Source organism: Varanus komodoensis, unplaced genomic scaffold (assembly GCF_004798865.1).
Source record: "Varanus komodoensis strain SLA01 unplaced genomic scaffold, ASM479886v1 scaffold57, whole genome shotgun sequence".
Lineage (NCBI taxonomy): Eukaryota > Metazoa > Chordata > Lepidosauria > Squamata > Varanidae > Varanus > Varanus komodoensis.
In genome coordinates, this window is record NW_025336182.1 from 3,550,665 (window position 1) to 3,574,298 (window position 23,634).

Here is a 23,634-nt window from a genome sequence, read left to right on the forward strand (position 1 = left end):
GCGGCGGGGGGGGGGACGCGGGCGAGGCGCGCTCCCGCCCGCGCGCCGCTCCGGCTTGGCGGCGACAGCGACTCGAGCGGCGCGCGGTGATGGCGCAGCCCCCGAGCCGGGAGCGGCGGGTTCGAGTCCCCCCGCGCCGCAGCGCCCAACTCCGCCGCGTGCCCGCCGCGCGGATTCACACGCGCTGCCCTCCGTGGGACGCCCGCTCCCGGTGCCCCCGAGAGCGGCGCGCGGGCGTCCACGGCGCCGCCACGCTAGCCTCCCTCGCAGGTGGGCTGGGAGGCCTGGGCAGGGCCCCTGGCAGCGAGGCTGGGTCATGCTCCGGTCCCCTCCCTCCGAAGGAGATCTGGGAACCCGGTTGGCTCTGCCCGCGTGGCACAATACTGGGGAGATCCATGAGGACTAGACACGAGAATCTCCAAAGCCCTGAGGCAAAAGCTACAGTCCTGTGATTGCTGAGTGGACTTGCGGGGACCTTTCCCTTGACTAGGCACATATAAAAGCGCACCGGAAGACTGCAATCCTAAAGTCACTAAGCGCATTGGGACTGCTGAGGATGACTCTCGGGAAGGGTTTCAGAAACAGCAAGGCTTTTTCCAGGGAATCTGCAGGCTGCACCGCTCGTGTGCCCACAAACACGCCTCCAGCACGACGTTGCCCCTTTAAGACCTTGGATCCGTCCAGGTCCTAGAACAGGCACGTTCTCAACCGCCACAAACAGCAGCCTCTGGCAAGTTAGCACGAAGAAGCAAAGCCAGTAGCAACTCCACAAGCACCAGCTCCTGCTTCTCCTTCCCAGCGCCGTGTCAGGCAGAAGATCCACAGGTAATGCTTCCCCTTGCATTTGCAGGGGAGTGCACTGAAGGGAACAGCAGCCACGCTTTGCCCCGCCTGGGCAGTTCTTAGTTGCGTGTGCCATCCAAAAGGAAGAAATTCTAGGTACCATCCTAGGTATGTTTACACAGAGAAACGGGCTCACCACCTGCGCTCTGCGTTCTGGACTCACACCCCTTACGGTGTCATAAATCCTCCGTCCCTATAGATGTCCCTGTGGGAAGGCAAGGCGAAGGCAGAAAACAAGTCACTGGACCTGTGTTTCCTTTTTTTCCTGCCAGCCTCGGATCTTCCCGTCTGTCACTTTGCTTGCAGGGGAAAAGGAGGGCGGAAAGGAAGGAAGGGAGGGAGGAAGAAAGAGAAGAAAGCGCAGGAAACTTCCAGGCAAGCAAGTGTGGACAAGACTTTGGGAAGGAGCGAGAGAGACAGGATCGCTGCAGGAGCCGAGATGAAAGTGGACCCGGGAAAGGTAGGCGTGCAGCGGGCACCCGCCCGCAGCCTGCGAAGTTGTGGCGCTCGGGCTGCGCCAGCTGCATCCGCCTGGGTCGTGCTCGCCTCCGCGTCCCGGAGAGGCGCCGGGCAAACCGAGCCAGTTCTCAGCCCGCCTGGTTGCTTGCAAGCTGCCCTGGGAGCGCTCTTCTCCCCGCGCTCCCCCGTCCTCACCTGCTGCCTCCGGGGCTCCTCCGCCCAGACCCCCGTCACCTTTTCTCACCTTAGGCAGGGCCGTCTGAACGGCAGGGTGGGCCCTGGGCAAAGCAGTGTCCTGGGGCCCCTGGGACAACGACAGCTGCTGTTGAGTTTGGGAGTTTTCCAATTTTCCAAGGGTTAGCATACACAGATTAGTGTGGGGCCCACGGGCAAGTGCCCATCAGGCCCACGCGTTAGGACGGCCCTGGTCTTAGGCCTGGCTTGACATCCCTTCCCTGGCTGGTCTAAAGATCACGGGCAGAATCCTGCTTGATCCGGAGTTGTGCTTTTCATCAGCCGGCACAGGTTGGAGGCACCGTGGCGTGCAAATGTAGGACAGTTTCTCCCCATTTGGGGTTGCACTACAACTCCCATCAGCCCAGGCATGGTGGTTTTGATGGGAGTTGGGGAGTGCTGAGACAGGAAAACCAGCCTGATCGAATGCTCTCAATCACGGAGGCAAAATGCAGCCTCTGTGTTCATGTTCAAGGTACATGGGGACATTTTGGCTCCAGGTTCAAGTTCTGGCTGACGGGGCACATCTAGGTGAGAAACTCTGCTGGAACTAAGTTTTGGGGTAGCCTGGCTTGGTCCCAGATACCTCAACTTTCCTCTGAGAAGCTCCTGATTGTATGTGTGTTGTCCACACAACAGCCTTGAGAGGTAGGCTGAGGAACTGGCCCAGCTTCACCCAGTGAGCAAAGCTTTGAACCCAAGTCTCACTGCTCTTAACAGATTCTCACCTAGCCAAACCTGATGCCTCTAGACCGGCTCTTAACTCCCATCGTTTTCAACCCACATGACCATGCCCCCCCTCCCCTGTCTGTGTGCCCTATGATTGTGCCAGACTACAACTCCCATGACTCCCAGCATGGCCAGTGCCCCCCCTTCCCTGCACAGGCACTCCCTAGTTGGGTCAGGCTATAAATCCCCATCACACCTGGGTATGATGGGAGTTGAAGTCCAAACCATCCGTGGCGGGGAGGCCGCCACACTGGCATTTGGCCCTGGCACGTGGGCACGGGAAGGGGTCCCACGGGCTGCCCACAGACAGCAGCAAGGACACAGACCCGGGATGGACCAGCATCTCCCTCCACCACCTGCCTCCCTCAGAGATCTGGACCTCTCCTGGACTTAAATAAATATTGTTGGACTTAAATTTAGCTAATTTTGGAGGGACCTGTTTGGCAGCTTCCTCCTTGAAAAACCACCAGCACCCACAGGGGTTTGTCAGCAGGTGTGGCCGACTGGTTCAGTCGCTTCCTCCGGAGCTGGCCTCCTCTCCGTGACCACGTCTGCCTTCCCTCCCCTCGCCCTGTCCCTGGGCAGCACAGTCACGGGACTGGCAGGCAGAGGATCCCTGTGGAGGTGCCCTCCGAGACGGCGGTTCCAGATGGGTCGGAAGTCCGCCATGGGCAGGGCCTTTTGTGTGTCGGCCCCTGCCTGCCGCGATCAGGAGCGCCCTGCATTGTGTGCGGAGGCCTTTGCAAGCACTCCCTGGCCGATGGCGCCGTTCCAGCCACTGTTTCACGGATCCCTTTGCTCTTTCTGGACCTTTTTGCATTTTGTGTTTCCTTTGATTGCAGAACACTCAAAATCCCTCGGTGGGAAGCAGAGTTGCACACGGTCTAATAAGCCATTAAACCCAGAGCCTCGCATGGGTTTTGTGGCCAGCATTCAAAGGCAGCAGAGGAGGCGAGGATGAGTGCCGAGAATGCATAGATACGCCATATATATGTATACACGTATACATAGAAACATAGAAACAGAGCGAGTCAGAAGGGGCCTCCCGGGCCGTCTAGTCTGACCTCTGGCACCAGCCGGCTCCGCTCACGACATGCCCACCATGTGGACGTCCAGCCTATCCTTGAACGGCCTCACCGATGGGGCCTCAACCACCTCCCATGGAACTGGCTGGAGCCGGGGGTCAGACTAGATGGCCTGGGAGGCCCCTTCTGACTCACTCTGTTTCTGTGTTTCCAATGTGGCTTGGCCCAGACAGGTGGAAAGATTTATGCAGGACTCCCAGACTGTCAGAGGTTTTGGCTGTGGGAGAAGGGCAGAGTTAAGCTTTTGCTAGATCCAGCTGTCAGTCTGGAGCCTCCGTCTCCATTCTCCTGATGCTGCGGGTACCAACCCCAGTCCCCGGGAAACGATCTTTTGCCCCATCCTGGAGCAGGAGGATAAGGCGCTTGGCAAAAATAACACAGAAATCCTCAGGGAAATCGGTGGAAAGACTTTTCTTCAGCAGGAAGAAAAGAAGGTGTGTCTGGAGGCAGGTGTGGCCTGTCCACCTTTGCAGCATCGCCACCTTTCTCCACTTCTGTTCTCAGGAGCCCGTCGTCGCCTGCCTGGCCGAGTGAAGAGCCCTGAGCCACTTATCTGCCGGACAGGCTGGCCATACCCCATCGAACCGGCTTCAGCGGGTGTGGGAAAGGCATCGCTGGAATGCGTGGGAGCGGAGGAAGAACAAGCACCTCCGGATGAAAACCAGATAGGCAGTGCTGCTTGCATAACCTCAAGGACACAAAGAGGCGTCCCTAAGGTCAATAAGCTGGATTCCTCCTGAAAGATTTGATTCGAAGTGGGGGGTAGTCGTAACAGCCCATGCTGGTTTTGCGTGGGCCTGTGTGTGCGGTTTGGTTTTTAAAGGAAAAGCGCCTCTGCAGAGCAAAACCTGTGCATTTTAACATATTTTTATCATTTTATGAAAATACATTTCCCTTTATTTCATAGGTAGGAGTGGGCTTTTTTTTTTAGAAAAGAAGACAAATAATTTTGTTTTATAATATTTTTTCTATACAAAGGACAAAACACTTTTTATTTTTTAAAATAGGTGAACTTGAAACATCCTTATCTAGTGTGTTTGCGCGCGCACACACACACACACACACACACAGGGAAGCAGTTAGAGATTGGAATTCCTGGATTTAAATAATTGAATTTAAACTCCAGCTAGAAGAGGACGGGGTCGAATTAGCTGATAAGTGACACAAGGATCACCGTAGGACAGGACATCTTAGGAGAAGAAACTTTTTTTTTTTTTCTTCAGCAGTGCCTAACAACAACTAAACACCCCTCAACCAGCAAATTAATTTTTTAACAAGGTGTCTTACGATGCACTTATGGTAGCTTGTAAAATAGGAAAACAGACACTAAAAGGAATCTCTGGGACAAACTGAGGCTCAGTTAAGCTGAAATCAAATTTTGCTTTTTAAAGTCCAGAAGGGGGGAAATTGTATCTAACGACCACTACATATTGTTGGTGCCTCGGGAGCCTTCTGGAACGATCGGAGGGGAGAGCTCTTGCCTTCCCCCAGGAACGCTGGCATCTGTTTTCCCCTGGAGAGGCAGAATTGGAAACAAGCTCCAAACTCAAAGTTCAGCAGAAAGCGAACGGAAAAGGATCTGGGCTCTCTCGCCAGCACAAAGAGTCGGCCCAGAGGCGGATGATCGGGGAGCCATAAGACACCACAGGAGGGGGGCTGCCCTGAATGGAGCCCGAAGCACCAAGGGGGGTCCAAGGGCAGAGGGAGGAAGAGCCGGCCAAGCTTGAAGTTCCCGTGAGCCCCCTGGCCCCAGCGGCAGCGGAGCCCGGAGTCCGGAAGGAGACGGCAGCGGGGGGTGTTCTTGCCGCGAATGGGCAGCAGCCGGGGGTGCCGGAGGCGCCCGGCGACGAGGGCCCCCCCTGTGCAAATGGCAGGGAGGACGCGCCCGAGGGAGAGGCGCCTGGAGAGCCCGCCGAGCCCCAAGAAGCAGCCTCCGGAGACAGCGAGCAGTCGCCTGGGGAGGCGGTCCTGGGGGGGGGCTCCTCCCTGCCGCCAAGCCCCCCTGCCTCCCCCCCGGCTGGCGTGCCGGATCCAGGGGCCGAGGGGGCCCCCCGGGCACGGCCAGCCCCAGCCAGCCCTCCCACGCCGCCCGACTTCTACTGCGTGAAGTGGATCCGCTGGAAGGGCGAGCGGACGCCCATCATCACCCAGAGCGAGAACGGGCCCTGCCCGCTCCTGGCCATCATGAACACCCTCTTCTTGCAGTGGAAGGTGTGTCCCGGGGCGGCTGCGGGCTGCGGGCGCGGGCCCTGGGACAGCCGCTGGCCGGAGGGCACGCGCGAGCAGAGCCGGCTGGAGCCGGGGTCAGACTAGATGGCCCGGCGGCCCCTGCCGCCTCTCTCCGCTTCCGCGTCGGGGGGGTGTCTTCACAAGCCACCCTCCATCCTCCGCACGTGTCCTCTCTCTCGGCCCCCAGGTCAAGCTGCCTCCCCAGAAAGAAGTGATCACGTCCGATGAGCTGATGGCCCACCTGGGTAAGTGGGGCAGCACCTCCATTGCTTTCCCACGCCTGGAGGGCTGGCGTAGTCCCTGGGGATGTGGGCCAGGATTCCTGAAGGAACGTCTCCTTCCCTCACACCCCTTAAGATCGGCAGGAGAGGCTTTGCTCCAGGAACCCTCCTCCCTTAAGGGGGTATGGAGGGTGTCTCCCCGGAGCAGGGCCTTCTCTGCGGTGGCGCCCAGATTGTGGAATGCGCTCCCCAGAGAGGTTCGCCTGGCGCTGACTTTATACTCTTTTCGGCGCCAGGGAAAGACCTTTTTATTTAACCATCATTTTAAGAATTAAGGATTTTAGATGTTTTAAGATTTAAGAGTACAGTCGCATTTTCTTTGTTCTTTAATTTTGCAGCATTGATCGTTGCTTATGTTTTGCTTTATTTATTGTTTTAATCCTTGTACTATTATATTACTATTTTGATTATCGTAAGCCATCCTGAGACGGTTTTATCTGGAAGGACAGGGTGAAAATGTTTTAAAGAAATCAATAAATAAAACGGCCATCTTCGTGCCGGACGAGGGTACCGGATGCGCACAGACTTCTGCCAAGAGAGTGGGCCGAGGGGAGCCCAGTCTAGCCGTCCGCCGGCCGGAGAGGGGAAGGTTTTGCAGGAAGGGCGCTGCCCCCTCCCTGCCCGAAAGGCTGTTCGGCTCCAACTCGGTGCGGTCCTGCAACTGCAGAAGGAATGCCAGACCACCCCCAGGCCTGGTCGCCGCTCAAGCCAAGGCCCAGCAAGAGGAGCTCAGCCCGGCCTGAAGGGCATTTGGGTGCCCGCCTGCAGCTCGCTCTCCCTCTTGTCCTGGCCTGGCGCTTTCTTCCCCCGACCCCTGCGCACAGCCCGTCCTTTTAGCCTCTAAGCCTGATGGCTTCTTGCTCTTGGGACTGATGCAAACTGCTCTGTGGAACAAGAAGTGTCTGGAAAGTGGGGTAAAACATAGGTCGTGATCCTTCAGTGGTCCATATAGGCTGCCTGTTAATTAGATATTAGATCTTAACAAAGAGTCTCTCTTTCTCGCTCTCACGAAGGCGACTGCATCTTATCCATCAAGCCGCAGCAGCAGTCGGAGGCGTTGCAGCTCAACTTCCAGCAGGTGATCTCGCCTCTCTCTCTCTCAGATATTGACTTCATCCTGCGCGGACATCTGGCTGTCCTCTGTTGGAAGCAGGATTCTGGGGAATGCAGACACTTGGTCTGATCCAGGAAGGGCCACACTTGGTATTATTTGATAGCGGGTGCCCATGGCCGTCCCAGCTGAGGAAGGTTGGGAGCTGCTGTCCAAGATGTCCCGGGGGCCCCAGGTTGGAGCGGGAGGCTCCGGGGGGCACCGGGACTGTCCCGCCTTCACGAAGCTCCTCAGCAAGCCCTTCTTCTCTCCGCAAGCAGAATGTCAACGACGCCATGACGGTTCTGCCCAAACTCTCCACGGGCCTGGATGTGAACGTGCGGTTCACGGGGGTTTCCGACTTCGAGTACACACCCGAATGCATCGTGTTTGACCTCCTGAGTGTGCCCCTCTATCACGGCTGGCTGGTGGATCCGCAGGTGAGCTTTTCCCCAGGCCCTTGCATTGTTGAGCTGGTGGAGAATGAGCTTGGTAGTGTTTAATGTTTTCTAGAAAGGACCAAGCTTCTAGTCCTCATGTGGACTGTTGTCCCAGAAAGCCAGAAACATGGCTACTCAAGAGGACATGGATGTTATTCCTCAGTTGCCAAGCTGGGGTTCGATCAGATGGAAGGGGCCCTGTGTCCCCCTCCAAGGTCTGATCTGGACCCCCATCTCTCTGGACTGTGTCCTTTATTGCCAGTGCTTCCTGACCCGCAGTTTCAGCATCTGTTTTCTGTCTACCGCAGACACCAGACGTGGCCCAGGCTGTCGGCAAGATGAGTTACAACCAGCTGGTGGAGAAAATTATCACCTGCAAACACTCCACCGACCCGAATTTGGTGACCGAAGGTGATGCTTCTCTTCCTGGTTTGCAAACGCAATCAGGATGCAGGGTCCGGGCACAGCGGGGGGGGGGGGGTCACGTAGCCCTGGAGACCCCGCTCTTGTCCTTGCCCTTTCCTGAGATCCAGGTGGCAGGGGCTACCGATTGGCAGAGCCTTCTCGGCGGTAGCCCCCGGGTTAACCCACTCCAGCTTGCAGTGGCTGTTGCTCTCGTTTTAAACTGTGTCCTTTGACGCTCTTGCATTTTTATGGTTGAAATCGCATCCACGGCCGTTCAGGATAAGATGTTTTGCGACCTTGTCCTTCTTTTTTGAGGAAGGCCCTTCTGCACATCTGGCTCTAGGGTCCTAATTTATTTGTTTTTTATTTGTTTGTTGTTATTTGTTTTTCGGCGCCAGGCCAAGACCTTTTTATTTAGACGTTATTTTAATTCATTGTTAATTCATTTATTGGTCTTATTTATTGCCTGGATGTATCCAATTTTCATATTTTTGTATTGTTGTTTATTTATTGGAAGCCACCCCGAGGCTTATGCGAATGGGGCAGCATACAAGTTTCCCAAATAAATAATAAATAAATAAATAAATAAATCTAAGCAAACGAATATGCTCTCACAAGGCGTCGTGCCGGGGCTTTTGGCCCACCCCACGCCCCCTCTTCATGGATCCGTTTTGGACCTTTCCGGGTCAGCTTCCTTGCTTCTGTTTCTGCTTCCCTTAACCCACCCTCTTCCCTCTGCAGCAAAAGAGAGGTCACCCGGGAAGAGAGACCCTACCAGTGGCTGCTTCTCTTCCTAGCTTACTCCAGTCTCTGATTCGCCCAGGGACCCCCCACATTTGGGGGGCCAGGGGTCACATTTTGAATGCCAAAAGACAGTCATGGGTTCTCTCACAAAACGGCTGCTGTGGGGGTGGAGACTGCCCATGCATTAAATGTTTGCCATGATAAACATGCCCCCCCCCCGGGGCGCAAAAAGAAAAGCAGCGGGTGCCACTATCTTTTCTGTGGGTTTATGTATACTTGACTCTCGGTGGCCATGCGTCCTGTTTCTAACTCCAGTCCCCTGCGGTGAATTCTCCATTTCTCCTCCCCACTGCTCTCCCCACCACCCCCAAACCTCAGGCCTGATCGCGGAGCAGTTCCTGGAGTCCACGGCATCCCAGCTCACCTACCACGGCCTGTGTGAGCTGACGTCCACGGTCAAGGAGGGGGAGCTGAGCGTCTTCTTCCGGAACAACCATTTCAGCACCATGATCAAGCACCAAGTAGGCCTTGCTAAAACGTTTCCCCTGCAGGCAGCGGAAACGCAAGCCCCGCCGCCCTGGCTGCGTCCAGGGTGCGAGGCACGGCTGTGGGACCTCGGTCGGGGGGCGGAGGGCCAATCCAAGCCGATCCCCCCGGGGGCCGTGCCGCTTTCCCTCGGGCAGCCGTTCCTCGCGGCGTCCTGTCCTTGGGTGCCTCCTCCCCCGTTCCAGGAGGCAGAAGCGGCTGTCTCATGGCCTCGTTCCCGGCAGCCGGAGCGCTAACGAACCCCCTGCTCTTTCTGGTCTTTTCCCTTTGGCCCAACCTGGAGTCTTTGGAGCATTATTTTCTCTCTCTCCCCTTTTCCCGCTGGTGCGGAATCAAGGCCCTCCTCCTCTCCATTTCGCCCTTGCAGCCATTCTGCAAGGTAGGTTAGGCCCCGAGCAAGCAAGTGGCCCGAAGCCACGTGACCACCCTTTGGGGCCGCAGCCCTGCTTTCTAGAGTCTGTTGCTCCAACCACTCAGCCACACTTCCAGCCCACCTCGCCCTGCTCTGTGGCACGGAGCAAAGTGGGCCTCCACCACCACCGTGTGAAGGCGCTGCCCTCTGCCTCTTCCCCCAGGGCCACCTGTACCTGCTGGTCACGGACCAGGGCTTCTTGCAAGAGGAGCAGGTCGCCTGGGAGAGCCTACACAACGTGGATGGGGACAGCTGCTTCTGTGACGCCGAGTTCCACCTCAGCCACGTCCTGGGCAAGGAGGCGGCCGGCGGAGCCCCGCTGGAGCAGCAGCTCAGCCAGAGGCAGGTGGACCAGGTAACCGCAGGCCTGGCGTGCAGGCCAAGCCCCGGCACGCGTGGGGAGGGGAAGCGTGGCTCCAGGTGGGCATGTGGGCAGGACCCGGGCCCGGGGCCGCCTTCTGGGACGGCCCCAGAGAAAGGCCAGAGGGCGGCCACGCCGCATCCGTGGCAGCCCCGTGCCTGGAGGAAGCTGCCGAGACAGTGCTGTGCGTGCTGGGAATGTCGCGGCCAACGGCCCGGAGAGCGGTGCAGGCCGGGGCCGGCAGACGCCCGACACCCCTCGCATTCAGGCCTCGGCCCTCCCGGCCGCCGGCACTGGCCCTGCTCCCACCCTGTCTGTCCTCCGCCCCCCCAGGACTACCTGATCGCCTTGTCCCTCCAGCAGCAGCAGGGTGGGCCTGCGCTGAGCGACCTGGAGCTGGCGCAGCAGCTGCAGCAGGAGGAGTACCAGCAGCAGCAGCTCCCTGCCCCGCAGCCGGCCACGACCCCCCCGCCGCAGGTAGGAGGGCCCCCGTGCCAGACCCCCCCCATCACCCTCTGACAGGCGCTTCCAGGGCCCCGCGGTGCAGGGGTTTCCGGGGGCGGTCCCAGCACACACGAGGCTTCCTGCTCTCTGAGCACAGGCGCTGTCTTCCCCCAGCAGGGGAGGAGCTCGGTTTCCGGCCCCAGAGCATTGTCCCTTTTGTGACGCTTTGGCAGTGCGGGCGCCTCCGGGGCTTTCTGAAAAGACCCGCTCCCGATGCGGAGGAACCATCGGGGTCGCCCATGGGGACTATTTTGGGAAGTGCCTGCGCTTCCAGATTCGCCTCTACCCACCTGCAGAAGTCTTGTTTGTTTGTTTATTCATTCAGTTAACACTTTTGTAGACTGTCCCATTACTGAAGTCTTGGGATGGTTTAACAATACAAAATGTAAAAAAAAAAAAATTAAACACAGCGTCCTAAAATTTGACTAATAATAAAAGCCCAATTAAAACAGTCAGGTCTTAAAACATTGGGAAAATAAAAAGGGGTTGGCCCAGCACTGAAAAGAATACGGTGACAGCACCAGGCAGACCTCTCTGGGGAGCGAATTCCACAATCCGGGTGCCACCGCAGAGAAGGCCCTTCTCCGGGTAGTCACCCTCCTAATCTCCTTTGGGGAGGGCACCTGGAGAAGGGCGTCTGCCCCAGATCTTAAGGAGTGGGCAGGCACATATGGAAGGAGCGCTCCTTCAGATAACCAGGCCCTAAGCCACTTAGGGCTGTATCAGTCATCCCCAGCACCTTAAATTGTAGAATGGCCCCATGTTTTTCTCCATCGTGCGTCTTGCCCAGGCCGCGAGGAAAAGTCCATTCCAGCCAGCTGCGTTCATCTCTCCGCTCTCCCCCGTCGCATCTCCCCTTTTCCTCTGCTTCCCCCGCAGGGAAGAAGCCCGACGCCGTCCCGCCCGGCTGGAGAGCGCAGGCAGAGGGCCAAGCAGGATTCGGACTGCGCCATCCTGTGAGGCCGACCCCGTGGCCGCCCACCCGCCCCGGCCTGGCCTGGCCTCCCGCACACAGACCTGGAGGGGCTGCTCACTCAGGCGTCCTCCCCCGCCGCCGGGGGCCGAAACCAAAATGTTGGAACAGACAAAAATAAGCTAACCTTTGGGTAACAGCAAGCCTCGCCTCCTCCGGTGTCTTGGCTTCCGTCCTTCCCCCAACACCCTCCTCCGCACGGGATGACCTCCAGCCTGGCGAGGTGGAGGAGAGATTTGCCCTCTTGGGGCATGGATGGGGTGGGGGCAGATCCCCCTCCGGGGCCAGGGAATGATGGGTCCAAAGGGGGCCGGGGCCAGGCTGTGGGCACCAGGGGAGCTGCCCTCGGGCCCCAGAAACGGGGCTCGACACCGGTGCTCCCCAGAAACACAGTGCAAAGTGCGCCCACGGGCACCGTGGAGGCGTCCCGGACGGGAGGCACCGCTGCCTGCCATCCAGAGGGAGATTTTGCAGCCGGGGTGAGCTGCCCAGCACCAGATGCCGGAGCAACAGTCCGGAGGCCTTCCTGAGCCTCCCTTCCTCTCTTGGGGGCGGTACAGGGACATCTCCAGAGCTGCCTGCAGCGGGCTGGGAACGCTCTCGGAAGGTCCCGAGGCCAGGCGGCAGGGCTCCCGCTTCACCGGTCCGATCTCCGGGCGCTGCGGTGCGGAAGGACGGGGAATGGGAAGGCCCCTGGAGTGAGGCCGGCCAGTTGTCCAGACAGACAGATTGGGCGGATAGGCAGGCAGGCAGGCAGGAAGGCAGGCGCCTGCATTGGCCCAGGGGATGCGATCCAGAGACTCTTGGGTCTCTCTGGGCCCCGCAGAGGAATAGACACTGTAGGTGCTGCCGGGAGAGGGAGGTGGACAAGGCAAAGAACGTTAAAAGTGAAATCCAGGCCACAGGGAGTCCCTTTGCTGCGCTGTTCAAACGTGACGCGGGATTTCCCTTGGCACAGTGATCCTTTCCCAACCCCAATCCGACCTGAATCAACCACATGCTGGGGATCGCTTTGGGCTGCAGCCCAAGAGACAGCACAGAAAATGAGTTCCCCCAGAAACGGTGCAGACGAGTAGCGGAGCGGTGGGAGGTTTTTGCTGTTGGCGGTGATGAACGTCGAAATAAAGCGAACAGAAATGGGGCAAGGGGTGGGAGAACCCATGTGGGCCCAGAGGAGGAGGAGCAGGACCACTGGGGTGCCTGAAGCGGACAAATTTATTTGGAACGTGGCCAGGAGCGGAGCGAGGGGTACAAGGTTTAGCAGAAGTGTAGAAGATAATACGTAAGCTTTAAACGTTTCAGAAACAAGTTCCTTGCATTCATACACTGCGGACTGCCAAGGCAAGTTGACAGCACTCCTGTTTAGGGCTGTCAACCGATTAATAAAACCTTAAATTGATTAATCATATGTGATTTGAGTTGGTTAATCAATGGCATATGCAAACGTTTACATTTGATTAAACAGTTCTTCACAAAGAGAAAAACGGTGGTGTTATTTTCTCTGCCCGGGGAACGAGCACTGGCGGGTGCTTCAGCTTGGAAGGACCCCCCCTCACGCAAATCTCTTCTCAAATGGTATCACAGTGTTCTGAACCTGAACCCGAATTCTGGAGTAGCCGATCATGGCGGCGGGTAGAGGCGGAGGCAGAAAGAGGGAGCAAAAATATGAGCGTGTCCTTCCTGTGTGTGAAAGAATGGGGGAGCGCCACTTCAGCAATCACAGCCGTTGTCCTTGTGTGTGAAAGAAATGGAGGGAAAGCCTCTTCCAAGTCGCTGTTGGAAGAGGCATTCCACAAGGTATGAGGGAGAAGAGGGAATGCTTCAGACAGCCTTGGAAGAGGCGTTCTCCTCCTGTGAGCGGAAGAAGTGGAGGGGAAGGCCTCTTCTAAGGTGTTGATTTGGTTTTGGTTTTGGAATGTCAACTCCCAGCAGCCCCAGCCAGCATGGCCAAAGGTCAGGAATGCTGGGCGTTGCCATTTGAAGCCTCTAGAGGGGACCCGCGTGGGGAAGGCTGGCTTACCTGGTCTGCTTCCCACAGGGGCCAGCCAGGTGTCCCTGGGACACTGCAGGTAGGGCTGGAGAGTGTCCACACCTGCCCCCCCACAGCAGGGAGAAATGGCTGATTTATCAGCACCAGTTTGTTCTCCCCGAAAGGAAGAGATTCTCCGTGGCGTGCCTGCTCCGCCTGCCACCCCCCCCCCCCGGCTCGCGCTGGCTGAGCCGGGAAGCCACAAAACCTGCAGCTGCTGCATCACCTCAGTCGCATGTCAAAGCAACCTGGCCCTGGCGGGGTGGAACGCGCCCGACCGGCCAAGCCGGACTCTCCGGCAACTTCCTCGTCCCAACGTGCGAGTCGAGTCGTCGCTCTCGGCTGCTGTGGGGCATCCAGGGAGGAGGAGCGGCCCGGCTGGAATGCAGGGGTGGACCGGCCCGCTGGCGCGGAGGATCCGAGGGCGACCTACAGGTCCTCCGCCCTGCAAAGGCCGAGCACGGCTGCCTGGCCGTTGCCGTCCGTCTCCGCCTGGATGCGAGACACAAAAAGATTCTGCAAGGGCCGTCCAGCTCCATGTCCTCAAGGTGCTCTGGACTCCTGCCAGCCCAGCCTGGCATAACCCGTGGCCAGGAGTGATGGGAAGTGAAGTCCAGAACAGGTGGGGAGACCCGTTTGCTGTAAAGATCCGAAGTTCAGCTTCTCTCTGTCATCCGTGGGCATTCCAAGTTTTCACAGGGGGATAAAAGCTCCCCCCACTGCCTGCTATCCTTGGGTCTACCTGCAGCCGTTAAACCTCCATCTTTGGGGGCAGCCTACCTTTGAATTCCTTTTACTGTACAGAAAATCAACCTGGATGCTGTGCTGCACTCTGTTTCATTGTAAGACCATCTGAGATCTCAGTACTGGATGGCATATAAAAGTTTTTCATAAAATAAATAAATACGGGATGCAGCAAGTCAGAGAACAGGGTTGGAGGGTTCTTGGAGGCCTCTGGATGTTCCCATCGGGGAGGGCGTTCAAGGGCAGGCTGGACGTGCACATGGTGGGCATGTCGTGAGCAGAGCCGGCTGGAGCCGGGGGTCAGACTAGATGGCTCGGGAGGCCCCTTCGGACTCGCTCTGTTTCTATGTCCCAGGCCTGACGGACTAAGTCAGGAACATGGCCATTTAGTTCTAACTGGCCCCCAGTGGAATAGCTCCGTGGCCCATGCAGCGCCCCTTCCCCAGCCCTTCCAGAGAACCACGGGGCCTTACCATGAGGAATGAATAGAGGGAGACACCATAATGCTTTCTGAACTCCACTCGGACGCTCAAGAGGTCGGTTTCGCGGCGGGAGATCATGATCCGAGCCAAGGTCCTCGCGTTGCCTCTTGGGCCCTTCAGGCAAGGAAGGGGGCAGAAGAGATCAGAAAGCGCCAACTGTTAAAATCCCCGGATTTAGGAAAGGTTCAGACTCAGCCCACCGTGCGAGTTTCCGGTGATTCTATGAAGCGTGGCAAAACAACACGCCCTCTTTTTTGAAGCGCTTTGAGCAAAGTTAAAATCTTTGCCTTTCTGATGGAGAAGTAGGCCGATATCTTTAGGGGGCGTGTTTGCAAGGCTGTGCTGATGGATGACTAATGGAATTTTCTAAAATCCAAAACATGGAAGTAACTGAGACGGCTGATTCAGTTAGGATTATATGACTGGGTGGAAAATCCTTACCTTAACCGCTTGGTACAGCTTCCTGGCAAGATAAAGCGGAGTGTTTCGGAGGAGAGAGACTGCAAGAAAGAATCATTGGTTACCCAACAGTTTTAATCACACTTTATCGCCTTTTTTAACATTTTTATTTTCCTCCCAGGGCAATCCTGTGGGGGGGGGGTGGGCAGAAATGCAACATAGCCACCTCCCTGGCGTGGACAGGCAGTGGTGGGGGCACCTTGTGCCTGTTGAATTTCTGCCTGTTAAAACGCACAGCAGCTCTTCTCTGGATGGAAGAGAAGGCAGTCAGAGCCGGCTTGGATCTTTGCCACCAGCTTGCAAAATGTCCGGAAAAGATAGGAGTCCATAAACATTTCCTGGCTACCTTTTCTGAACGTTACATAACAGTGTCTGGTGTTGCATCTATTCCCGTCTTTAAAATAAGCATTCCAGATAAGGGCAGGTTCCAAATTCCTTCTCAGAAAAAGCAGCACCAGGAAAATGGAGCAATCGCACCTCAGCTGGTTTGCATACTTGTACATATTTCACATGTACACCCTTTCACATATTTTCTGAATTCTGATTTGGCAAGCTTCAAGAGAGGCCGAGGATGCAATCTCGACTTCTGAACACCTCATTCAACCGTATCTGCAGCTTTTGAGATTTCAGAAGGCAGTACTCCCATGCTTTTGAGCAGAACTATAAGGCCAGTAAAAAAACATAGAAACACAGAAACAGCGCGAGTCAGAAGGGGTCTCCCGGGCCATCTAGTCTGACCCCCGGCTCCAGCCGGCTCTGCTCACGACATGCCACCGTGTGTATGTCCAGCCTGCGCAAGAGAGAGGAGAGGCCGTTTACAGTTCTGCTCCCAAATAACACTCAGCAGCTCAAGAGGACAGATGGCAAACCTGCGTTCACATGACACAAACAGATCCTTCTTCCTGGCACCCAGGTGGGTCGTAACAACCCTCTTCTCCATCCAGTAAGCTAGACAAACGTTTGAACCCAGGACAAAGCCACTCCAAGCTCAACCATCTCCCATGGGCACACCTGTCCACTCCTTTACACTGGGACCAGATGTGGAATGAGCCCCGAGCAGGGACAAGGGTGCCCCTGAGCTTGTGTGGAGTATTTCTGTGGCTGTCCATTTTGGGATGAAGAGGAAGCTTCCCACAATCTCTTGCCCTTCCCAGAACCTCCCGCCCTGTGCAAGCAAGTCTTGCTCTCTGCTACCTTTCCCCACCCACACACCCTGGATGGGCTTTGTAGTCCAGCACTTCCAGAGGGCCTCAGCTGGTGGGAGCTGCTCTGGTTCAGACTTACCCAGCGTCAAGCCGGCTGCTTGGGCCTGACCTCGGAAGATTCTCTGCACGGCCTCCTCCACCGGGAGCCCCCTCCTCTTCTGATAGCAGCTGAACACTGAGGGGGAACAAAGTGAAGTTGCGGAACAGCCCTCTGATCCCGGGGCAGGACGGCTGGCTCTTCGCTTCCCCCTTCGGAGCCACGAGCTGCTGACCCAGCCAGACTCCCACCCAGGGGAAAAGCAAGCCCAGGCCGTGCCGGGGGTGGGGGGGAGCACCCCATGGTGGGGGGCAGTGCTGAGTCTGGACTCGGGAAACACCAGCTCTGAATCCTGCTCAGCCTAGAAGCTCCCCGGCTGTCTTCAGGCCGGTCGCTGTCTCTCAGCCTACCCTACCTCGCAGGGCTGTTGTGAAGATAAAATGTGGAGGAGGAGAAGCTTCTTCCCAGGCAGGGAGGAAGTGGGTTATAAATGCAACATAAATGCAAAGCAGGGCGCCTCCTGGAAGGGCAGGGGTGCCTGCGGAGCCAGCCGGATGGTCCATGAGCCGGACGGTCCTTTGCCTTGTTTTCCACGTGCCCCGAAGACACTATTTCAAGAAGGCTTCCCAAACTAACCGGCCAGTTGCACTGACCTTGTTTCTAACAGACACGGTATTCTTTTAGTTTTGTCACTCCACAGCCTCAGTCTTGACACAAGGAACACTTTGTGAATCTCCTCAGCTAGTAAGGAAATGTCTGTTTGCCACATGGGGTGAGCTTCAAAAAGTACCAAATTACTGTTCAGCAGCTCCCAAGTTCCCAAAAAGAAAATTGTTCCCACATCGCACGCTAACTGGTTAAGCAGAAGAGCCACATCAGGGGTTCGTGACTCCAGATTTCTAGGAAATTCATTCCGAGTCCATTTGAATCTGTTGCATAGGATGCCAACATGGCTAAACACAACCTCTCCTCTCTCGCAGCAGATAGATAAGGCAATTCTAGGCATTGCAGATGCAGTCTTGCCTCGGTTTAGATGTTCGGGGCTGCGCTGGGTTAGGATCCTGACCCATTCACTCTCTTGCAGCTTGCCTGCATGGCCACCACCATCTGCATCCACAAGCGCCTGAAAGGACACGCAACACACAACAGACTCCTTTTGTGAGCTGTTTAGAGAAATGGCTGTGCAGTTAAGAGCACAGCTGCCCTGCTCCACACGCCAGCCCTGCAAAGTCCAGGCTGAAGAGGCAAAGAGCACCGGGGGCCAAGGCTGAAGCGCCAGGCCGAGCTTTCGGAAGGGAGTTCCAAAGGGCTATTTCACCAGAGCTGTTTGATAACAAATGTAAAATCGAGCAAACCTTCCTTAACATACACGCTTCGTTCTCAGACTGTTCTGTGTCCGCCTTCTTTCTTCAGAGCTGCCCCAAAGTTTCTTTGCTCTCAGTTTATCACATCTCCGGTATTTCACGCTGCACGGGAAGCGCTTTTCTGCCGGGGAAGGTCTCCCTTCCACAGGGCGAGCAAACACTGAAGCTCGGCCCACCTCCCCACACAGGCCGTACCTCACCTTTGTATCTTGGTCTATCAAGATGTAGTCGATGACTCCGGAGTATCTTTCCCGTTTTCCCTGGGGAGGGCAGACAGCAGAAAATCAGAAATTAGCCTCCCCTTGGGCACAGACTGGCCGTTCTGGTGTCCGAGCCTATACACTGCATTGACCAAATATCGGTAGCACTGGGCCTTGACCCCGAGCACAGACGGGCTGGGTGTGCGTGAGGATGCGCAGAGAGACCCCGGCAGCCCGTCTTTACCTGGCTCAAGGCCACCAGGAGGTCCTTCAACCAGCCGCTGGTCCCAGAAGCAACATCTTTCTCAAAGTCCGATTTAAAATCTAGGCACACAAACAGAAGCGAGGAGCCACAGATAAACAAAACCGGCAAAGACCTTTTTATTTCCCCCATATTTGAATTGGTAGTTAACTGGTTTTATCCTTGATTTTATCATTATTTCTCGGATGCCATGTGTTGTGTGTTGCTTTTTGCATACGGTTGTTTTTTGTTCTTTGTCAGCCATCCAGAGACTTTGGGATTGGATGGCATATAAAAACTGTAAATAAATAAAAATAAATTTAAAAAAACTTGCTTTTAATTTCATTTCCCTCCACCCTCGTTACCGCATTTAAAAGGATTACCGTTCTTATAAAAACGCAAGATTTCTCGGAGTTGCTGGTTTGTTCGTGTGCAGAGGATTTCAGTAAGTGTTTCTACCTCTGGGCCCTGGAAATGATAAAATAATCTGCTTACCAGGCATTTTAATGTCTAGATAGACGGACGGATGGACACAGCACAGCTATATGTCCCTGAGTGCTTTATCAATTGTACCATATTGTATTTTGTGTATTTTATTCTGGGACCCTTCTGTAACCTACCCAGAGAATATGTGTGATTTGGCAGGTCAAAAATAAAATAACAAAATCTAGAAGCGGCGTTATCGGCGGACGGGGCAGAGCAAAGCGTCTGTTTGAGGCACAGCACGGGCGACTTCCAAGCCGTGTCCAACTCCACACCCTCTTCTGGTGCCCACGGGATGAAGGAGAGGATGAAGGAGCGTGTGGTTGCCTAGCAACCACTGTAGGGCACCCCGGAAAATGGCGGGCCCGGGCTGACCAAACGCCCGCACCCCAATCCAGACGCAGGGCTGGGTGATGACTTGTAGCGAGAGGAGGTCGGCTTCTTCGGGCCAGTCGCTGTACCTTCAGGGCTGCCTTGATCTCATGGGCATCGTACTGAGCTGCCGGCCTCAGCAGTCCAGCGACAAAGCCCTCCAGGTTCGCAGGGACGGCTGCTTGCAGCGTCGTCAGCAAGTCCTGGGACAGGAAGCAGAACGACTTTAGAACGAGAGCATCCTGCCAGACGGCTCAGGCTGCAGCGTGGATGCGAGCCAGAAGCGTGGCTTCCAGATCGAGAGAGGTGTCGCTGCCACTCTACACGACTCTGGTGCGCCCGCAACTGGAGTCTTGTGCTCGGTTCTGGGCCCCTCATTACAGGAAGGATATAGCCAGGTTGGAGTCAGTGCAGCGTAGGGCCACAAGGCTGGTGGCCGGTTTGCAGGGGATGAGGCGAGACTGAGGGAACTGGGTCTCTTCAGCCTGGAGAAGAGGAGACTCAGAGGGGATCTGTTGGCGACATACAGGTATGTGAGGGGGCGTCACACAGAGGTGGGCAGAGACCTGTTCTCCCCTGCAGAGGAAGGCAGGACGCGCCCCAACGGAGCAAAGCTCAGGGAACCCAGGTTCCATTTGGATGCCAGGAAGCACTTCCTGACAGTCAGGACCCCACAGGTAAGGAATGGGCTTCCACAGGAGGTGGTTGTGGCCCCATCAGTGAGAGTCTTCAAGGATAGGCTGGACATGCACATGGTTGGCCTGTCATGAATGGAGCCAGCTGGAGCCAGGGGTCAGACTAGATGGCCCAGGAGACCCTTTCTGACTCGCTCTCTTTCTATGTTTCTATGCAGCTTCTGTTCTCCTCAACCAGAATGGAGGGGCAATGTGGCTGTAGTCCAGCGTATCTGGAGGGCACCAGGTTGAGAAAGACTGCTTAAATAATAATAATAATAATAATAATAATAATAATTATTATTATTATTATTATTAGAACATTTCTATGCCGCCCCTTGCCGAAGCCTCGAGGCGGCTTACAAACACAATAAAATACAATAAAATACAAAAATAACAATATAACATTAAAATTAACAATATAAAATAAATAAAAATATAAAATATAAAAGAAGCGAAATAGGTCCCCTCCTTCCTTCCATTTATAGCACGTGTGCTAAACCAGCCAGAATGTCTGCACTGTCTACAAGGGCAGCCCCACACCTGCCCCATTGCAGTAGTCTAGACTGGCTGCCACCCCTCCTTGAATACTGCAGCCGGAGCACACAATTGTCCAGGAAGGGGGTGAAGGGACGGAAACTAACGAAAAGCAAGCCTTACTCCAGGCCGCAAGACTGCGTCTGATTTAAAACATGCTGCTGCCAGCCTCACCTGTTTGGTGAAATCTAGGAATTCTTTGGCAATTTGCTGGCACTGTTCGTTGCTCCGGTTTGTCAGCAGGTCAATGATGGTTCTGTAGTCAACTCCTGTCACGATGAACAAAGATGCCCCGCCTGAGAGGCAGCCAGAAGCCAGGGTCCCAGTGGGCTCTGCTTTGAAATTTGTTTTGCAGTTCTGCATCGGAAGCAGCCGCGTTTCACGGGTGACCCAATTGTACACTGATAACAATGGTTCTTTGCCACATATAATTGTTCAATCTGCCCCACGTCTTGGACCGGAATTCCCAGTGGGGTATATAACAAACAGGTTAAAACCCTGACCCAATCTGGTCCAACCAAACCAGGTTTCCAAGAACCAGCATTAAGCCGCACAAGGTGCTGGGAGCCAGATGCAAATCTCTGTCAGGTGATTTTAGGCCCCACACCTCCTCTCAGGTTAGCCTACCTCACAGGGCTGTTGTGTGGATTTGAAAAAAGCAGGGAGAGCAGGAAATTCTCCAACATGCAACTGGAGAGACGATCGAGAAGGACTGTTACCTCGGCCACTGACAGTCCCAAGGAGAGTTTGGACATCTTTCTCCACATCGAAACTCAGGTGGGGTCTAATAGTTCCCAGAGTGCCCCATACCGACGTCTAGGGCACAGTAGGAGAGCACAATCAGGACTTGGATCTGAGTGGACCACACCAGGTGGGGGGAACAGAGCCCCCCTTGAGGAGGGGGGCCTCTCTGACACCCTGCCCAGGCCACCCACCTTGTCTGCCAGGGGCAACTGCCGGAGGATCTGGGTGGCCACGCATTCCTTCTCGGGCCCGTTCACTGAAGGCATCCTGCCAACCTCAGCAGCCTAAGTGGGGAAAATTCAGAAACACGGCCAGCAGGAAAAGGTTGCTAACAGGTGCTAAGAATTCCAACCTGCACCCCTTTCTCAGAAGGCAGAATTCCAAGCCAGGTTACTGCTGAGTATGGCTGCTACTTTAAGAGACAGGAACTGCGTGCTCACCTTCAGTCATAAAATTCAAGGCATCCTTTGTGCTGCTCATCTACCTGGCCTGAGTAATCCACAAGCAAACCGGTTTCAGAGCAATACGCCAGTGGAACCAGCTGCCCAGAGAGGTGGGGAGCTCTCCCACACTGGGGACATTCAAGACGAAACTGGGCAGCCGCCTGAGAGGGATGGTGTGAACTGGAGTCCTGCAACAGCAGGGGGGTGGACTTGATGGCCTTCCTGGCCCCTTCCAACTCTACTCTTCTATGATTCTGTAAGCCCCACGGGTCTTAATGGGACTCGCACAACGAAAGCCATGCACAAAGGACAGGAAACAAGCCGCAGCGGGTTGCAAGGAGGTCCCCCGAGTCCAGCGTCCGAGGTTCACACGATGGCTGCTCCTCTCGGGAAACCCACCAGCAAGGGGAGTGTGGCAGCTCCCTCGCACCCATGTTCCCCAGCAACTGGTGTGCCCAGGCATGCCACCTCCGATCCTGCAGCTCGCATTTGGCCATCAGGATTCCTCCGGGATTTTGCCCAACGTTTTAAGCTTAACCAAGAGGGGAAACCCTTCCTCACGGGGCAGCTGCTCCAGCCCCCAGGTCCTTTCCATTGCCCTTTCCTGATTTTTCCCAACTCTGCAATGCCATTTTTTAAGAGCAGTGCCCAGAACCTGCTGTGGACGCTGTCGCCCTCGTGTTCTTCGCATCTCTGTTCGCGGCATCGGCAGGTTTACATCGAATTGCGTTTATGTTTGTTTTGATTGCATTTTGCTCTAATCTCGGTCTTGCTGTTCTGAGCTGCCCTGAGCACCATTATCGGGCGGAAAGTCAAACAGCGGCAGCAGCAGGAACGGACAATATGACTTGGGCAAAGATTGCAAAGCCCTCCAAGGGGGCTGCCGTCTGCCTGGGCAGCAGGGAGGGTCACTTGGGAAGCAGGGAAACGCTCCAGGCCGCAGGCTGGTTTGAGGGGAGCGATTCGAAGCCAGAAGTCTGCGGCCAACACTTCTGTCCTCTGGGACCTTTGCAGCTGAAGGACAGACAGAATGCAAACAGGTGCACGTTTTCCTCCTCCGCCCCACAGCAGACAGCAGATGAGCTGTCCCTGTTGAATTTCTCAAGGCATTAAAGGCTTCACAGGAGCCCTCAGGAGGTAGAGGAGTGGGGGAGAGGAAGTACCTGTTCCAGATTTTAAAAGGTGACTCTCTCTTCCCCTGCCCTTTCTCACCCTTCCCTTTTCCCAGTTTCTGGCTCCAGGCAACCCAAGATGGGATCAACACACCCAGTGCGGCCCCAGAATCCAAGTCATGCGAGGCTGCTGACTTTTCTCTCTCCTCTTTTCACTGTCCCAGCTCCTGTGGCTTTGAAAAGCAGCAATGGCTAAGCAAGGAAAGGCTTAGCTGATGTGGGGATGTCGGCCAGCTCCATCCAGACACACCAGCCAGCTCGCAGAGGCTCAAGAATGGAACTGGGGGGGGGGGGGACTGGGAACTGCCAACCCTCACCCTCCAAGCTCAGCCAAAAGACGTACCTGCCTGTCCGCACCTCGGTCTCTTCCTTAGACGGCAGTGAGCGCAGTGTCACCATGTGGACGATGGAGTTGGCAGTCACCCCCACCCCCAGGGAGGGCTGCAAGCAGCCTGCCAGCGATAAGAGCAAAGGAAAAACCAGTCCGGCGTGTAGCACGCGAGCCAAGAATGCTTCTGCACCCAGCCAAGTGTCAAAATTCCAACCCTAAGCACAAATCTGGGAGGTGAGCGGATCGGCCTGCATGTTGCAGGTGACAGAATTATCCCGAGACAAAGAATGTGGCCACGTGGTTTCATCCGATCCCCTTTCCTAGCACTCGCTTTGTTTGATTCCGGCGTGTTCTATTTCTGTATCTCCGGACAGGCAAAGCTCTCGTGGCCCTTCGTAAAGCAGAACCTGGAAACATGCAGCGAAAGGCACCTGCCGCTTTTCCACGTGAGGCTGTGGCTGCAGCGGGTCAGCTTCCAAATTCAGGCCGATTTCCTTTCCTGATTTTTGGCCAGGGACCCTCCAGGGGGCACCACGATGAAGCGGAATAGCCCCAGCATGAAACAGCATTTTCCCTGCTCTAGAAAAAATATATAGAAAGTGCTGCTTGGACAGAAAAGCAAAGCCAGAGGGGCATGTCTTTGTGTAAAGAACCCATAAACAGCCTGGCAACTGTACAATAAATCCCACATAGAAAAGTCTGTAATACTACAAGTGTTAAAGCTTTAAACCAGAAGAAAAGCAGTGTAAAAGCCCACAGTGGTGCAAAGATGCACAAGTTCC

The 23,634-nt window shown here is 55.6% G+C and overlaps 2 protein-coding genes across 13 annotated transcripts; one reads left to right on the forward strand and one right to left on the reverse strand.

Moving 5' to 3' along the window:
- Window positions 1–1,029: 1,029 nt before the first annotated feature.
- MINDY1 (MINDY lysine 48 deubiquitinase 1) lies at window positions 1,030–12,819 on the forward strand. The gene is made up of 10 exons (XM_044449174.1): window positions 1,030–1,303; window positions 3,855–5,561; window positions 5,767–5,824; window positions 6,874–6,938; window positions 7,232–7,390; window positions 7,699–7,801; window positions 8,918–9,060; window positions 9,661–9,852; window positions 10,192–10,335; window positions 11,242–12,819. Exons 2-10 carry the CDS (start codon window positions 5,016–5,018, stop codon window positions 11,320–11,322), a joined length of 1,491 nt encoding a protein of 496 aa, XP_044305109.1. The 5' UTR covers window positions 1,030–1,303; window positions 3,855–5,015; the 3' UTR covers window positions 11,323–12,819.
- ANXA9 (annexin A9) lies at window positions 12,533–23,339 on the reverse strand. Of its 12 annotated transcripts, none has more exons than XM_044449171.1 (14): window positions 22,616–22,798; window positions 21,098–21,190; window positions 20,882–20,978; window positions 20,337–20,431; window positions 19,041–19,154; window positions 18,480–18,564; window positions 18,100–18,179; window positions 17,856–17,915; window positions 17,315–17,414; window positions 16,334–16,429; window positions 15,032–15,090; window positions 14,582–14,704; window positions 13,591–13,856; window positions 12,533–13,015 (listed from the first exon to the last, which is right to left on the reverse strand). In XM_044449171.1, the coding sequence occupies exons 1-13, from the start codon at window positions 22,640–22,642 to the stop codon at window positions 13,794–13,796; spliced, it is 1,092 nt and encodes a 363-aa protein (XP_044305106.1). In that variant the 5' UTR covers window positions 22,643–22,798; the 3' UTR covers window positions 12,533–13,015; window positions 13,591–13,793. The 12 variants fall into 12 exon arrangements, with proteins under 12 accessions (XP_044305106.1, XP_044305103.1, XP_044305099.1 ...); XM_044449168.1 differs by having other exon boundaries at window positions 18,717–19,154; XM_044449164.1 differs by having other exon boundaries at window positions 17,661–17,915; window positions 18,717–19,154.
- Between the last annotated feature and the right edge of the window lie 295 nt (window positions 23,340–23,634).